Source organism: Pipistrellus kuhlii, unplaced genomic scaffold (genome assembly GCF_014108245.1).
Source record: "Pipistrellus kuhlii isolate mPipKuh1 unplaced genomic scaffold, mPipKuh1.p scaffold_m20_p_5, whole genome shotgun sequence".
Taxonomy (NCBI): domain Eukaryota; kingdom Metazoa; phylum Chordata; class Mammalia; order Chiroptera; family Vespertilionidae; genus Pipistrellus; species Pipistrellus kuhlii.
Genome location: NW_023425551.1, coordinates 43,311,453 through 43,328,511, shown reverse-complemented (window position 1 = coordinate 43,328,511; position 17,059 = coordinate 43,311,453). Strand labels below are relative to the sequence as shown.

At 36.3% G+C, this 17,059-nt stretch overlaps 1 protein-coding gene across 5 annotated transcripts in view; it reads right to left on the bottom strand.

The window, feature by feature from the left end:
• Positions 1–17,059, bottom strand: part of MAP3K7 (mitogen-activated protein kinase kinase kinase 7) — a 65,521-nt gene that overhangs the window by 7,027 nt on the left and 41,435 nt on the right. For 4 of the 5 annotated variants that reach the window (XM_036413805.2, XM_036413806.2, XM_036413803.2 and 1 more), the window contains one exon: positions 4,419–4,527. In XM_036413805.2, the coding sequence (XP_036269698.1) occupies positions 4,419–4,527 (109 nt within the window). Of the gene's footprint in view, positions 1–4,418; positions 4,528–5,298; positions 5,367–17,059 lie in introns of those variants that run through there. The other variant, XM_036413807.2, reaches the window with a different exon arrangement.

The following is a 17,059-nucleotide window of genomic DNA, read 5'->3' as shown; positions in this document are numbered from 1 at the left end:
TAACACTTTTTTTGTTATACAGAACCATGAATACAGTACTCTTTATATTTAAATTCAGAATCATGGCCTTTACATTTATAATTCAGTCTTCACAGACTTTACCTACGCAAACCCACATCTGCTTTTTCTCCTGATCATGCTAGGTTTACTATAAGGCTGTGTCAACTCCAGCAACACTAGTGTTCCTTAACTGGGGAAAGGGGAAAGCAAGAGACACATTCTCTTCCAGTGGGTCACCTCCAATATATATAGATTCTAGTGAGCCCCAACCCTCCCAATAAGAATCACTGTGAAAAATGAGCGAGATTATTGATGGGAGTATAGTACATATAAGAAAAATGTGGCTCAAAGTCATGCCCAAACTGTTAAATGGGTTAATTCAAACAACCAGTCAAATTTTATCAAACTTTTGAACATATAGCGTTTGTTTGTCTTTTAATAGAGGTAAACTGCCCTAACTACTTGCTTAGAAGCATGGAATGGCCTTTTCCTGACATTAATATTTAAATACAATTCCAGAAGCAGGTAGGATAACTGTGAAGTAATATGGAGTTTTCTATTTCAGAAGTAGCTGCTTTCCCACTCTTAGTGGAGAATAAATGAACTAAACAAGTGAGCTGCTCTTCAGCCCTTTTTCTGACAAGCAACTGACTGAAAGAGCAGTGTGGATAAAGGCAAGGCCAGGGTAGCAGCTAGGCTCTGCATCCAATGCATGAAAAGATGTAAGAGTTTGATGGCTCAGTAACATCCTGAACTTATTGTTGACCGGTACTTTAGTAGTTTTTTGTTTTGTTATTTAACTATTGAGAATGTGCTTGCGAATAACTCCAAAAGCTAACAGACCAAATGATATAATGCATATAAGAAATACCATACAATACTGACATATGATATGCACTCAACACACAGTGATTATTATTCTTGTTATTGATACTAAATGGAGAATAAGAAAGAGAGGGTGTTTTAAAACACTCAAGTTTGTATTTCAGACTGAAAAGTAATGTTTATTAAAGAATAACAGTATTGACTAGGAGAGCCTTATTTACCCTAAAATCATACACTAACATAAAAGTTTTTATGAAATGGCTAAATGAGAAGTATAGTTAATTTGTTGTCTTTCTGACCAACCCTCTCCTCATTCCCAACAGCTATTTCAAACCATGCTCCCAAAGAACAGTACTTTCCACTAAGTTAAAACTGGTTATAAATGATTTTTCCTTGCCCTGGCCAGTGTGGTTGGAATGCTGTCCTGTATACTGAAAGATCACAGGTCCGATCCCCAGTTGGAACGAGTATGAGAAGCAACCAATCTATGTTGTACTCTCGCATTTATGTTTCCCTCTCTCTAAAATCAATAAGCAAGCCCTAGCTGGTTTTGCTCAGTGGATAGAGCATCAGCCTGCAGGCTGAAGGGTCCTGGGTTTGATTCCAGTCAAGGGCACATGCTAGGACTGTGAGCTCAATACCCAGTGGAGACGTGAAGGAGGCAAATGATTAACGATTCTCTCTTCTCATCATTGTTGTTTCCTCTCTATCCATCTACCTTCCTCTCTGAAAGCAATAAAAATATATTAAAATCAGTAAACATATCACTGGGTGAGAATTAAAAAATAAGTTAAAAAAACATTTAATAATAAATGATTTCCCCTTGACTTTATAGGAACAACTGTCTTAAAAGTTTTTCAATTTAACACTTCTATAATATTACGCAATCTTAAATCATTGACACTTGATGTATCTTATTAATCAGTACCCTGTATCTGTGTTTCAGAATTCAGTATAATATATCAAAGTTTCACAATATTCTGGGGGTGGAAAAAAGTCCAAATATTTATTCAAACAATTAAACCCTTCAATGGTGGGAACATTAGTTTTCTCTAAACCAAGAAGTGAGATTTCACTTTCTCACTTACACACAATCTGAACTTTAATTTTTAGTGTCTAATAGTAATAACTGATTGTTAGGCAAACTCTCCATGAGAGTTTGTTCTTTAATGTTTTAATTGCTAATCAAATTTAATCTTGTTTCCTGAATGTCAAGACTCACATTTCTTTGGTTAAATTAGGCCAAAATACATCTTCTGGCTCCTCAAACACAATACTTATAACCATCTCATATTCTCTAAGAAGGTGTTCCCTTCAGGTGCAGTATTGTCTTCTTTCTGCTTTATTATTAAAGAATAAGTCTCACAACTTTACAAAATGTTGCAGACGATGCCAAGTTTTACCTAATTGATCTTAACTATTAAAATTCTCAGCTGGCACTACAAATTTGGTAGTTTATTCTATATCATGACTACTTTACTTTTATATGTCTATATCATGACACTTTCATCAGATTACAGCAATGGGCTGTGTCTTCTACCTTGGCCAAGTACTAAGCCTAGGAGAACTAAGTACGTGGCCAAGTGTTAAGCTCAAGAGAACTTAGTTCTTGGTCAAGTACTAAGCCCAGGAAAACTCCAGTTTTCCCAAGTTCTGTGGCTTCCTCTACTAGGCCCGGGCAACTCTCTCAGTATACATTTATCTTTTTTTTATTTTTAAAATCTCTACTATGTTATAAAAAGAAACCCAGAAACCCATGAGCACTCAATATGTACAGTGATTATTAAATCCTTCTGCTCTTTAATTTTCTCTGGAAAACACATAGACTGCTTTCTCGTTTAAATAATAATAATAATAAAATAATAATTAGGTTGTTTTAACTTATGTATGCACTTCTAATTTTTTTCCTGAATCAGTGGGCCTTCAAAGAAAAAGGCTTTATCTACCCCTTCCCTATAATTTATTATATTAGCTTGGTTAGCAACACTTTTCTTATAAATTGTGCAAAGCTGAACTTCATTAATTATAAATTTAAACCAGAGCCTCAACTTCTAAAATTGCATTCAACATTATTTAAAAATGATAACCACACATTTGTAATAATTTCAAAGCAAAAAAAAAAAATTAGTTAATATAATAAGTTGGACCTATGTACAATTTCTAGCTATTGATATTTTATGGTACTTTAGGTTCCAGATAAGAAAAAATGAGATGGGGGTTGGAAGGGTGGGAAAGCACATGAAGTGGAAACACAGCAGTTAAGTGAGATGGACCTAAGAGAATTTGATTTTACCCGCATGTTGACTTTAATCTAGGCTGAAGTCAGGAGGCCTGCCATGTGTAGTACCAGGTTTAGACAAATGCTGTAATGTCAAGGAGAGTACTCCCTCACTGAGGATTTAGGAACCAAAAAAAGCTGATATTACCTGACTGTCAGTGGTCAAGTATGTCAAGAGCATTTCCCTGTCTGCCTCTAAGCAGAAGCACGTCATGATGAATTCTACACATGTGCTGAGTAGTGGTAAATATTTTGAGCAATCTTAGGTTGGATTCTGCTAGGGGTGAAACTTAGAAGAGTTTTTGCTACCGCTAAATTTAAACTTACTAAAACTAGAGAGTACACCCCTGGCTAAACATAGTTCTATCTTACATGACACAGAGAAAAGCCACCCAAATATTTTTTAAATTAAATTATAAATTTGATTAAACCAAGCCAAGTATTTATAAATACTTATAAGCTGTATTTTAGTTTGTGAACACAGAAAGCCGACTTTTTAATTTCAATTTAATTGCCACTATTAATAACATAGATGATTTTATATAAAATCCCAAATGGTTTAACTTTCCAAGGTCTAAGAGATTGCTGTTTGTTCTCTGACATCATAGCATATAAATAATTTTTATAGGAGAATACTGCTGAGTATTTATCAAGGTATTCTTCTAATGCAGAGGAAAAGTTAATTCTACTATAACATATAATTTTCTGCTTGCCCATAATAAAACTATTCTATCACGAGATTTTAATACTAATATTTTGACCAGATAAATTATTCATGTTAGGGAGTTTTAATAACTCTTAACAAACTTTATAACCAAAATGAAGTTTCCCTATTATTTAAAATTGATTCAAAAGGTCACAATCAGAATTTTTTTCTCACTAAAGTACCTGGTATCTTTAAAACAAAAGACTGAGATGAAGATGATTATTTTTACCATTCTGCTGAATTTAGGAATTTAGAAGATAAAGACTTTACTACTACCAACCAGTAGAATGGATCATAATGGGACAACAACAGGCTAAAGTATCAAGAATACAGTATCTCCTATTTGGGAACCCCCAAACCAACTATCTTCAAAATACATGTTTAGTATCTGGGTGAAAAAAAATGAAGAGGGCTAACGGTCCCTGTCTCCATACTCAAAAAAATATTTTTAAGTTTATTACCAAATATTTTTTTATTAATATGAAAATCTAAACTACTGTATAATGCCTGCTTCATTGTGTAATTACAACTACAGTAATGACACAAGTAAATGAAAATAAACATGGTAAATTCCACTTCATAATTAAAATGAGGAAATAAACTGGTCACCTATGGAATCATCAGGGGTCCATGGATGACTTCGAGCTGACTTTTCTGAGGTTGGTCCTGAGGTAGTAGTGATCATTCTGATGCTAGGACTGGATGACCTACTGCTCACCTATAGGAAAAAGTTAAAGGAGATTTATTTTTTTTTAAATGACAAGAAAAATATTTCCATTATAAGGCAAAGGACAGAATTTCATTTTTATCAATAGAGGTCCCAAAACACTTGCAAAAAAACCTTAAATCCTCTACATACAATATATATACATATAGACACACACATACTGAACCTTGAGCACTAATGGCCTGAAGTGTTTGTTTTGACTGCCTGCTGCACCCAGAAGACCAGATGTAAAGTCTTGGGCTTTTGTAGGGTAGGAGTAAAGCTGGAGAACCCTCATGCTTAAAGCTAAAAGCCAAGAGAGGCTTCACACTCAGGGAAAGAAGGAACTAGGAAAAATAAATCTATACTACAAAAGAAGATAATCTGTGGCTGAGTGGAGGGAAGAAAATGTGTTCACTATGAATCAGCAAAAAATTTCCATAATTGATGAAGACAACAAATGCCAACCATAACAAATTCCAAGCAGAAAAGTGAGAGAAAATTTATGATACCGAGTTAAACCTGGGGCAAATTATAATCAAATTCCAGAAAACAAAGACAAATAGATAAGAGTAAAAAGCAGCATAGAGAATAGATAGATAACCTATACAAAAATACCATTTAGATTCTCAATAGCAACCAGAAGAAAGTAGAATTACCTTCAAACTGCTAAAATAAAATAACTGAGAACCAGAATTGTTTAGCCAACAAAAGGTGAAGAATAAGGTCAGAATAACATTCTCAGACGAGCAAAAACAGAGTCTAGCATTGATAGACTCTTACCATAAGTTTTCTATAACTTTCCATAAGACTCTTTCCATAAGTTCTTCAGGGAGAAGAAAAATGTTTCCCTAATGGAAGGGCCAAATTGAAATGAGGATTATTGGTAAACACAACTATGAATCCATACACCGAAAATATTAAACAATGAAAACAGTGATTTATAGAATTACAAAATAAATAAATAATATAGTACTAAAATCTGAATAACAATAGCATCAGCAAGAGAAACATAAATTTAAAGAGATTTATAATGTTCAGGATGAGGGTAAAGATATTAACTTTAGGTTAGGCATGCATGTTAAAAAGTAATAATACACCTAACTCTCCAATCAGAAAGTAAGAATAGAGTAAGAAATATACTTATTGAATTCAAAGGAAGGCAAAGTAGAGATTTTTAAAAAAGCACAAAATAAGAGAAAATAGTAATCATCAATCTATATAAAAACCTAATATGCAAATCAACCAAATGGCAGAACAACTTGCAGAGCGACCAGTAGACAGGGGGGTGGGGGTGGCAAGCAGGCAGTGCCAAGCCACCAGCCAATGTAGGTACCAGTGGGAGCCCCCCACCCCCAACTGCCCCACTGGTCACCCCATAGATCAGCCCTGATTGCTGGCCAGACTTATGGACCCTACTGGTGCGTGAATTTCATGCACTGGGCCTCTAGTAATAAATATAAATGGATTATAATCTCCAGTTAGATATTTAAAAAACCAGATTATCAGGCTAGATTAAATGCTGTGTAAACAGACATATCTTATTCACAGTGATAGAGAAATCAGAAGGTTAACAAATAAAAAAAGATAACTAGGCAAAAACTACCCCAAATAAGTATATATATAGCTACTAGAGGTCCAATGCACAAAATTCACACACAGGAGGGGGGTGTGGGAGGAGCCTCAGCCCAACCTGCACCCTCTCACAATCTGGGACTGCTGGCTCCTAACCGCTCATGTGCCTGCCTGATTATCCCTAACCACCTCTGCCTTGGCTCCCACTGGGGCTGCCTTGTCCAAATGATGTCCTGAAGGTTGTTTGGCTGTCCGGTCTAATTAGCTTATGTGTTTATTATTATAGACATTAGTATCACTGAGAATATATTTTAGAGCATAAAAAATTACTAGGGCCCTAGCTAGCTTTACTCAGTGGATAGTGCATCGGCCTGCAGACTGATGGGTCCCAGATTTTATTCTAATCAAGGACACATGCTTGGTTGCATGCTTGATCCCCAGTAGGGGGCATGCAGGAGACAGCCAATCAATGATTCCCTCTCATCATTGATGTTTCTATCTCTCTCTCCCTTCCTATATTTTTTAATAAAAATATACATATTAAAAAATTAATAGGGAAAGAAAATCAGAACATAACAATTCAAAATTTACATGCTATGTCTATTATAATATAGGCTATACCTATACATAGCTTTCAAAGAGATAAAACAATAAAACTCTAAGAAACATTCACAAACAATCATAGTGAGACACAATATTTTACTAATGCTCTGTAGCTCTAGCTGGTTTTGTTCAGTGGATAGTCAGCCTGCAGACTGAAGGGCCCTGGGTTAGATTCTGCTGACAGGCACATACCTCAACTGTAGGCTCGATCTCTAGCCCTGATCAATGCGGGTGAGGGAGGCAACCAATTAATGTGTCTCTCTCACATCATGTTTCTCTTTCTGTCTCTTCCCATCCCTTCCATTCAATTTTATTGATATTTTACAGAGGAAGGGAGAGGGATAGTTAGAAACATGGATGAGAGAGAAACATCGACTAGCTGCTTCCTGCACACAATCCTACTGGGGATGTGCCCGCAACCAAGATACATACCTTTGACTAGAATTGAACTTGGGACCCTTCAGTCCACAGGCTGACGCTCTATCTACTGAGCCAAACTGCTTAGGGCTATCATATATTTAAAACACACGTACATATAAACTAAAATGGATTTCTTAAGAATTTTTTTCTTGAGGAGTTATTAAATACCCAATAGTATATGGAGTTACATAAAGTTAAACATAAAAAAAAATATATAAATTCATAAAGGATTTTCTATCCAGTTTCAGTATGTAAACACAGGAACACTCAAAGACTGCATCAAATAAAAATGAGAGGTGGCACAGTAGTGTAAAGTACCCTTCAGAAGAAATTACTAGATGTGAGTTCTAATTATGATGAAATATCTGATTTAGTTTACCTCAAGTCTTGCTTTCCTTACCAGAAGAAGGGGTGGGGCCCAGTAAAAATGTGATGACTTTTAGTGTTCCCTCCAGTGCTAAAAGTCTATGAGTTTAAACACTAAAAACCCACAGTTGGTTGAGAATACTAAATAATGAAAGGCACTCATAATAATAATTTCAGTTATTAAATCATAAAATAATTTGGAAGAAAAGAAAAAATGGTAAAACATTACTTTCTTCTTGGGTACCTATTGAAATTGTTTCAGAAATTTCCAAAAGCTTTTCTCTAACATTAACAATTTAAAAACTCAGTATCAGACTGGTAGTTCCAAAACCGTAGTTCATTCTTATCACTTACAAAGGAGTCGTGTGTACCACTATGCTCATTCTGTTTTCTCCTTGCTAATTCCTCTCCATCATATAAGGCCCAACTCAGGTTCTCTTCAACAGATTTGCTCATTCTTTCTACATCCCTGGTTCTTTGTACACAAAGCCAGAATCTGTGTATCAAGAAAGGAGTGCCTAGCAGTGTGCAGAATAGAAAATGTTTACTGGTTATTATTGGATCAGTTCTGAAAGTCTCACCCTGATCTTCCTCAATTTCCATAGGCAGTTTATCTTACCTATCCAGATCATCTCTCCTCTGACAATTCCTTATATACTGTTTCCCTTCCTGCTCTTAAGTTTGTCCTTATATTCATTCAAGGATTATATGGTATAGTGCAAACAACACGTATGAAACAGAAATATATAACTGCCATTTTTATAAGTCAAAAACAATCAAATATAAAAAAATTCACATGATTTAGTACAGTGATTTTCAACCTTTTTCATCTCATGGCACACATAAGCTAATTACTAAAATTCTGTGGCACTCCATAAAACATATATTTTTTTCCAACCTGAAAAAGAAATGATTTTGATTCATTCACACCTGATAGTCATTATTGTGTTGGTTATTATTTTTTAATTTGACAATCTAAAAAAAAAAGAGGTCAGTGCCCCTGACTAAATAATCAGGTACTATATATTTTAAAAATTCTTGCTGATTTAGTCTAATACTTGGGAGGCCTGGGTTTAAATCTCAGTTCTGCTATTTATAGCTGTGTAAACTGAAACAAGTAACAGCCTCTCTGAGAAGTAGACTCTTCATTTATCAAGAGTAGATAAATAGCAATAGTTAGAAGTCAGGCCTTGGAGATAATACAGAGTTTGAGTCTCTGGTCTGCCATCTAGAGCCCTGTGACTTTAGCTAAGTTCTTTAACCTCTAAGACGATAGTAAAATGAAGACAGTATTACCTACCTCATCAGGTTGTGAAAAATCAAATGAAATAAGGTACTTGAAGTGGCTTGATATAAAGATAGGTATGTATGAATAGATTTGTAGCACCTAACAATTCCCTCTCTAGATAAAAAAATCACAGTTCTTACATAAAACATATTCAGTGACTAAACCCTATCATAAAGACATTTTGCTCCTCAAATTTTTGCAGTATTCATAGTCTGTCCTACATAAACTTCAACTTTAGTCAGAAATGCTTAGACTTTCAAAGTTTGTGATTTTGAAAAAGCATAAAAATCGCCCAAGGGCAGAGATCATGGGTACTTTTGTATTATAGTCCCCAGGATTCAGAAAATTATTGACTATACAACAACCACACAATCAATACTCACTGGATAAAATGATAAGCTGTTAGCACTCAGAAATAAGACTACTGCCTAGGCTTATTTACCTTTCACACATCAGAAGACTAAGAATACACACCAAAGAGAACCAGTGATGAAATATATCTCTTATTTTTAGATTGCTGTTACCCCTGGTACAAGTACAGATGTTATGACATTATTGCTAAGTCTTTTTAACCTCTTTTACTGAAAGCAAGTCTTGTGATTTAAAAAGAGTACAATGATTTGACCATAGTTATACTGTAATTTGTACTGTAAAACATTTTTTAAAAATGCTAGCAAAGGAGGGTTTCACAGTCAATTTAATTTTATATTGTTTTAATATTTTAAAATAAATATAAATATTTATGGCATGTGAGACTCAGTATCAGTTATGAGATATTAAGTAAGATACAAGTAATAATTAGGTTTATAAAGTATAAGAATAGATTTTGTATATTAAAATCTATTTTGCATATTTTGAAACTCTGTCATATTAACACAAATAATCCTATTTGGACCTATGAATTATAGTATTCCTCAAGTTTATTATCTTTCCCAACAGAATTCATTGTTACTTATTTCTATTCACCTCATGTGCAGCCATCTTTTTCCTACTTGAGATTTCCTACAGCTATAAAAAAAAAAAAAAAAAAAAAAAAAAAAAAAAAAAAAAACTAAAAAAAAAAAAAAAAAGCTAATATTTTTGTCAATTTTCAAAACTAGTATTTCTTTAAAGCTTCAAGAAAAGCTCTAATGAGCTACATATAAATCCCTCAAAAGTCTTCAGATTTCGAGGAACCGGTTATCTCAATGAATAATATAGTATTCATATGTTTATGTAAAAAAAAACTAAAGAAATATTTTAAAACTAGAGGTCTGGTGCATGAAATTCGAGCATGGGGGAAGGGTGTGGTCCCTCACCCAACCTGCATCCACTCCAATCTGGGACCCCTCGAGGGATGTCTGTTTGCCTGTTTAGGCCAGATCCAAGTAAGATCAGGCCTAAACTGGCAGTAAGACATCCCTTTCACAATCCAGGACTGCTGGCTCCCAACTGCTCACCTCCCTGTTTTCCTGATTGCCCCTAACTGCTTCTGCCTGCCAACCTGATCACCCCCTAACCACTCCCCTGCCAGCCTGATAGATGCCTAACTGCTCCCCTGCCAGCCTGTTTGCCCCTAAATGCCTTCCTTCCCCTGTAGGCCAAGTCACCCCCAACTGCCTTTCCCTAGAGGCCCAATCACCCCCAATTTCTCTCCTCTGCCAGCCTGGTCACCCCTAACTGCCCTCCCCTGCAGGCTTGATCACTGCCAACTACCCTCCCTTGCAGGTTTGGTCCTTCCCAACTGCCCTCCCCTGCTGGCCATCTTGTGTCCACATGAGGGAAGGATCTTTGACCACATGGGGGCAGCCATATTGTGTGTTAGAGTGATGGTCAATCTGCATATTACTCTTTTATTAGATAGGATTGAGGCGTGGTGCATAGGTGAGGGATAGCTGGTTGGCCCTGAAGGGTGTCCCAGATCAGGGTGGAGGTTCCCTTGGGGCGTGGGGTGGCCTGAGAGAGGGCTGTTTGCAGACCAGCCACGTCCCCAGTGACCCACGTGGAAGCTCTGGTATCTGGGATTTATCTTCTACAATTGAAACTTTGTAGCCTTGAGCGGAGCCAAGCCTTCTTCTCACTCTGTGGCGGCTGCCATTTGTTGGGATTTATTTATCTTCTATAATTGAAACTTTATTGCCTGGATTGGAGGCCTAGGCCAACCAGACCTGCAGAAGCTTGGCTTCCTCCATAACTGGGGGAAACCCTAGCCTCCTGGCTCTCTCCAGCTCTGTGGCTGCCACCATTTGTTTGGATTTATCTTCTATCACTGAAACTTTGTAGCACTGAGTGGAGGCCTAGGCTGGCAAGGGCAGGTGGAAAGCTTGGCTTCCTCCATTGCCAGGGAAACCCAAGCCTCCCTCCTGTTCTCCATGGCCACAGCCATCTTGGTTGGGTTTATCTGCATATTTGCTCCTGATTGACTTGTGGGTGTAGCTGAGATATGGTCAATTTGCATACTATTCTTTTATTACATAGGACAAGCCATAACTGTATTTTTTGAAAACCTGAAAAAAGGCATAATAAGAGGTATAGGTAATACCTGACAATCTTTAAAAAATCTAGTTTGTGGGCTCAATTTGTGTTAGTGATTACAACTTGATATGGAAGATGTCTTATTTTATAGTAGCTGTTTTTTTTAAAAAAAAAAACACTGGTAAAATTACAATGGCCATGATGTTCTCAAACTATTAAGTTATTTAGGTTGCTCCTTGAAGACATTGCAATTATTAGGTCTAGTAATAATTAATGTCGTTTTCTAATACTTTTTTAAATCGAATTTATTTAAACAATACAACAAAATTTAATCAATAATATAGTTGCCGTTGTTTTCTACTACTTGTGCCCAATGCTCAGGAAGCATTTTAATCCCTCTGTTGTAAAATTCTTGTGATTTTGATGCAAAAAATTCGGTCAATGCATTTTTGAGGCATTCTTCATTATTAAATTTTTTTCCAAGAAGAAAGTTTTGCAAAAAACGAAACAAATGGTAATCGGAAGGGGCAATATCAGGAGAATATGCAGGTTGAGGGAGAACTTCCCATTCCAACTGGCACAGTTTTTCAGCAGTGATTCTTGCAGTATGCGGTCGTGCGTTATCGTGGTGAAGAATTACGCCCTTCCGATTAATCAGCGCGGGTTCTTTTTCTCTTAAAGCTTGGGCTAACCTTTCCAATTGGGCACTATACACTGCACTTGTAATGGTTTGGTTAGATGGTAAAAGTTCATAATGAAGAATTCCTTTAAAATTCCACCAAACACACAACATCACTTTTTTCGCATGCAAGTCAGGTTTTGGCGTGGGCTGCGGAGCCTCATTTTTGTCCAACCATTGAGGCCGCCTTTTCAAATTAACATACAGCACCCATTGTTCATCTCCGGTAACAATTTGCTCTAAAAACGGCAAACGGTTTTGACGAGAGAGGAGCCAACTGCAAATTGTGACTCTTTGATTACGGTTGTTGTCGGTCAACTCATGAGGAACCCATTTTCCAAACTTTTGGACTTTGCCAAGTGCACGCAATTGATTGGAAATTGTTTTTTGTGAACAATTTAAAGTGGTCGCAAGCTCTTGTTGGGTAATTTGAGGATTTTGCACCAAAAGAGCTTGAAGAGCTTCTTGATCAAAATTGGACACACGGCCTCGACCACTCTTGTCATCTAACGAAAAATTTCCCTCGCGAAATTTCTCAAACCAACGCTGGCATTTTCTGGCGCTAACTGCATCTTGACGAAGAGCACTACAGATGTTTTTTGCAGCCTCACTTGCTTTTCTTCCTAATTGGAACTCGTAAAGCATGCAGTGCCGAATATGCTCTTCATCCGCCATCTTCTTAGCCCTAGTTTTGCAACAAAAACCAAACCAAACACAAACTTTTTCAAGCAAAACTTGTTAATTGCACTTCACACGTTCTGTAGATACCACGTGTTTGAAGGTTATGTCAATACAAGTCAACGCCAAGCAAGATTTTAAACGAATGTTAAAAAACGACATTAATTATTACTAGACCGATACTTTATTTTATGCTTATATGAACTGCAAAATTTAAGAGATATAGAGAAACCTGAATTACGATAAGAACTGGATATGAAAGTAGGTATGAAAAACAGAAATACCCACATAGCAATTTAAGGCAGCAAAAGAAAACTAAGCCAAATTTAAACCACAAGGGCAAATTACCATCAATAGACATGAATAAGAATTGGAGTTGGACCAGAACTTTATCTCTACATTTATAAAAAGAAATTGGGTGTTATTTTACAGACAAAAATAAAGCTTTGCTTCTTTTTATGTCTCACCTGAAAGACTGGGAAAATATTTTCATGAGGCAAGAATTTATGGCCAGTGCAACTATTTAGACTGACATTTTAAAGTTATTTAAAACCCTCAGAAATCTCAGTTGCTAAAATTATACAAGCACAAAACACAGAGATTATATGTCAATTTATATGATATTCTTGCTAAAGAAACACTTGAATGACATAAATATTAAAAAGAAATAGACCCCAGTTGGTAATTTGGATTTTTAAGGGCACTTCTAGTATGACAGTTACAGATAATTCAATTAAATCCATACACGGCAGTGTGTACTGAAAACATTTTTTTCTAATCTGAAGGTACAGGTTCAATCTAATTCTGGTTTCACAATAGTGCACAATAAGAAAATTTTAGAATTTTATTCTTATATGGTCTTTAAATTCTCTAATATAAAGATACAAAATTTCTATGAACCAATAATTATTTAAAACTATTATGTAAGCTTCTGATTTAGAATTTTCATAGAAAATTTTATACCAGCCGAAGCTGGTTTGGCTCAGTGGAAGAGCTTCGGCCTGGGGACTGAAGGGTCCCGGGTTCGATTCCGGTCAAGGGCATGTACATTGGTTGCTGGCACATCCCCAGTGGGGGGTGTGCAGGAGGCAGCTGGTCGATGTTTCTCTCTCATCGACGTTTCTAACTCTCTATCCCTCTCAATTCCTCTCTGTGTAAAATCAATAAAATTTATTAAAAAAGAAAAAAAAGAAAGAAAAAAGAAAAAGAAAGAAAATATTTATACCAAAGAAGGGTGCAGTTGAAGATGGAGATAAATTATATCCCTTAAATAAATAAAAACAATGTATGATACTACATCTCTGGATATGTGATTAAAGGCCTTAATATTTTCCACTGTCCTTTATAGAAGCTTCTCTTATGAACAGAATGACAGCAAGTTTTACTTCTTTCCAAGTGCTTTTTTGCTTTACTTCTGGATAGTAATACACTACAGTGAGAATAAGGAAGAAGTAAGCGAGTCCTGGAAGGCACACTCTGGGGAGCAGGCATACAACATGTATTAAGCATCTACTGTGTGTCTGGTACTTTCATATGTTATAAGAACCATGAGGTATGGGTATTATGGTCCCCACTGGGAGATGATGTTGCTAAAGTTTAGGAAAACAAAGCATCTTGCCCAAAGTCACATATCTGACTAGTAAAAGTAGATTCTGAACTCCCTACAAAAATATAGTATGTCTAGCTTTCTTAATAATCATAATTGCATAGTCTTCCAATTGTGATTTTTACTGACATCAGCCTCCACCAAAAGAAATCTTGAAAATAGATCTATATTATATACATTCTCAAAAAGGGTAGGCAGGTATACATGAGAATGTATAATTTTAGTGAAACACAGAAAGGCTCACCCAGATGTATAAGACATAAACTTGTGCAGTCATCTGTAGAAATTTTTTATCAAGGTGTGTTAGCCTTGTTCAATCATATGATACAATGAACATTCAACATTACTGATGACTCTTTAAATAATTAATAACAATGTAGACTATCAGAAGCCCAAAAACTTGACATTAAAGAAATTTAGGATTACTTTAGCATGTGTACCATTCAGTTTTATATACACAATGATGCTGTGTAGAGTTTGGGTGCTTTGGATTCAGATCTGGATTTAAAGCATGGCTCAATGGTTAAACATGGACCTATGAACCAGGAAATCGAGGTTCGATTCCTAGTCAGGGCACATGTCCGGCTTGCAGGCTTGATCCCCAGTGTGGGGGGTGCAGGAGGCAGTTGATCAATGCTTCGCTCTCATTGTTGATATCTTTCTCCCTCTCCTACCCTCTCTGAAATCAATAAAAATATATTAAAAGATAAAAAACAAAACTTGGTGATAGCAGTTACTAATGGTGTAAGGGAAGTTAAGAGACTTGGGTAAGTTTCTCTAACCCTCAGTTTTTCAAGCCACAAAATGAGGAAAATAAGCAATATAAATTTATAGGGTTAGATTAAATAAATATATTAAAGGCCTGACTGGCACAAAGTTGGTACACAAATAAATGGCACCTGTTATTGTTATAGCTTTTAAGTGATCTGGGGATAAGATATGCTCAAACTATATCCCAAGAAACCTGAAACATTAATCAGTAAGAATATATGCACCCCTATGTTCATGATAGCACATTTTATAATAGCTAAGATTTGGAAACAGCCTAAGTGCCCTCAGCAGATGAGTGGATTAAAAAACTTTGGTACATCTACACAATAGAATACTATGCTGCTATAAAAAAGAAGTAACTTTTACCACTTGCAATAGCATGGATGGAACTGGAGAGCATTATGCTAAGCGAAATAAGCCAGTTGGAGAAAGATAAATATCACATGATCTCACTCATATATGGAATATAACAATCAACATAATTTGATGAATAAGAATAGATCCAGGGACAAATGGTAGGGGAGGGGGGAGTTAGAGAGCAACTAAAGGACTTGTTTGCTTGCATATTAGCTAACCAATGGGCAGACACTGGGATGGCGGGGGCTTGCCTGGGGTGGGAATGGCTGGGGGGGGAGAGGCAATTGGAGAAAAAGGAGACATGTAAAACTTCAGACAATAAGAAAAAAAAAAAAGAATCTGCTCAAATATGCTCATTGGGGACTGAGCCTTCTTGGTAGTATAGACCCCCCCCCCCCCCCTTCCCCCTGCATGCAGCCAAAGACCAAAAGGAACACACCTGGAGTAGAAGTTGGGTTTAATTTTTGTTGAAGAGAACAAGAAAGCTCACCATGGGGCACTGTGGAGTGTCTCAGTAAGAGAGCTTTATAAAGAGCTCATTACAGGATTTGGAATTTTGTTTTGTGATTTGGGGAAGCTCCAAGGAAGGAGGGGTTCGTTCTAGATTGGCTACTGTCACAAAGCAGGGACAATACTACAGAAAAGACCGACCAGAGTGAGGCTAAAACAACAAATGGACAAGCAGCAGCACCCCCATATCAGCTGGGAGAAGGCAGTTAGGCATTTTGTGGGCGACACAGTAACCTTGTTTTTGTCTATGCTTAGACAACATTTCAAAATGGTCTTGTTTTGTCTCATCTCATCTCATCACGGTCTCAACATAACTTTGTCTACTGGTGTTCTGAGAAACTGTTTATATTTTAACAACACTGAAGCCTCAGTGTCAGATCAATTCCTGGTTATCAGTGGCTGCTTTTTCTCAGTATCTTTTTAAAGTATCTAGGAGGCCAGATACTTTGAAATATCACCTATTACATGTGCTTTATAAGCTTCCTGAATTATTAACTTAAAACTGAGTCTACAAAAATACACAACTACTTTTAATAAAGAAGCTTGCTTGGTTCACTATACCTCTCAAAAAAAGTGGCAGTATAAAAACAACCAATTTAATTTTATTATAGATGGAAAGTCGAAATGATCTTATTAAGATCAGTCTTGAACCAAGAGCTAAAATATAGACTCTGATCATTTTACCTTCCTCTATAACAGTGTTTCCCAAACTTTTTACCTTCCTCTATAACAGTGTTTCCCAAACTTTTGACACCCCTTCTAAAATTTTCGTAACGCTGAATACCCCTCATACTCACAAGAACATAGAATTAGGCGCAGCTAAGCACAGTGCAATGCATATCCCCACCAAACTCCGGTGCAACGCGTACCCCTGGGAGTACGTGTACCACACTTTGGGAAACACTGCTCTATAAGATATAATGTTAAACTTCATTAGTAAGTTCTCTCTTCCTCTGATGATTGTACTAGGTGGGCAAATTATTTTCCTCATCAATCACCATGGTCTTAACGGAAACCAAACAAGCAAACCAGGTGTATATGTTTAATCATTAATTGCTTAGCCAGACTTTGAAAAGAATTATATCTTCAATTTTAAAAATCCATATTATGCATACTTCTCTTCTTCAAATGATGAGTTATTTTCATAAGTAATATAAATTATTTAATGGTCAATTATCATAACAGCTTTAGGGGAACATGTTTTCATAGTAAATTAGGCTTACTGTTTGCCATTCTC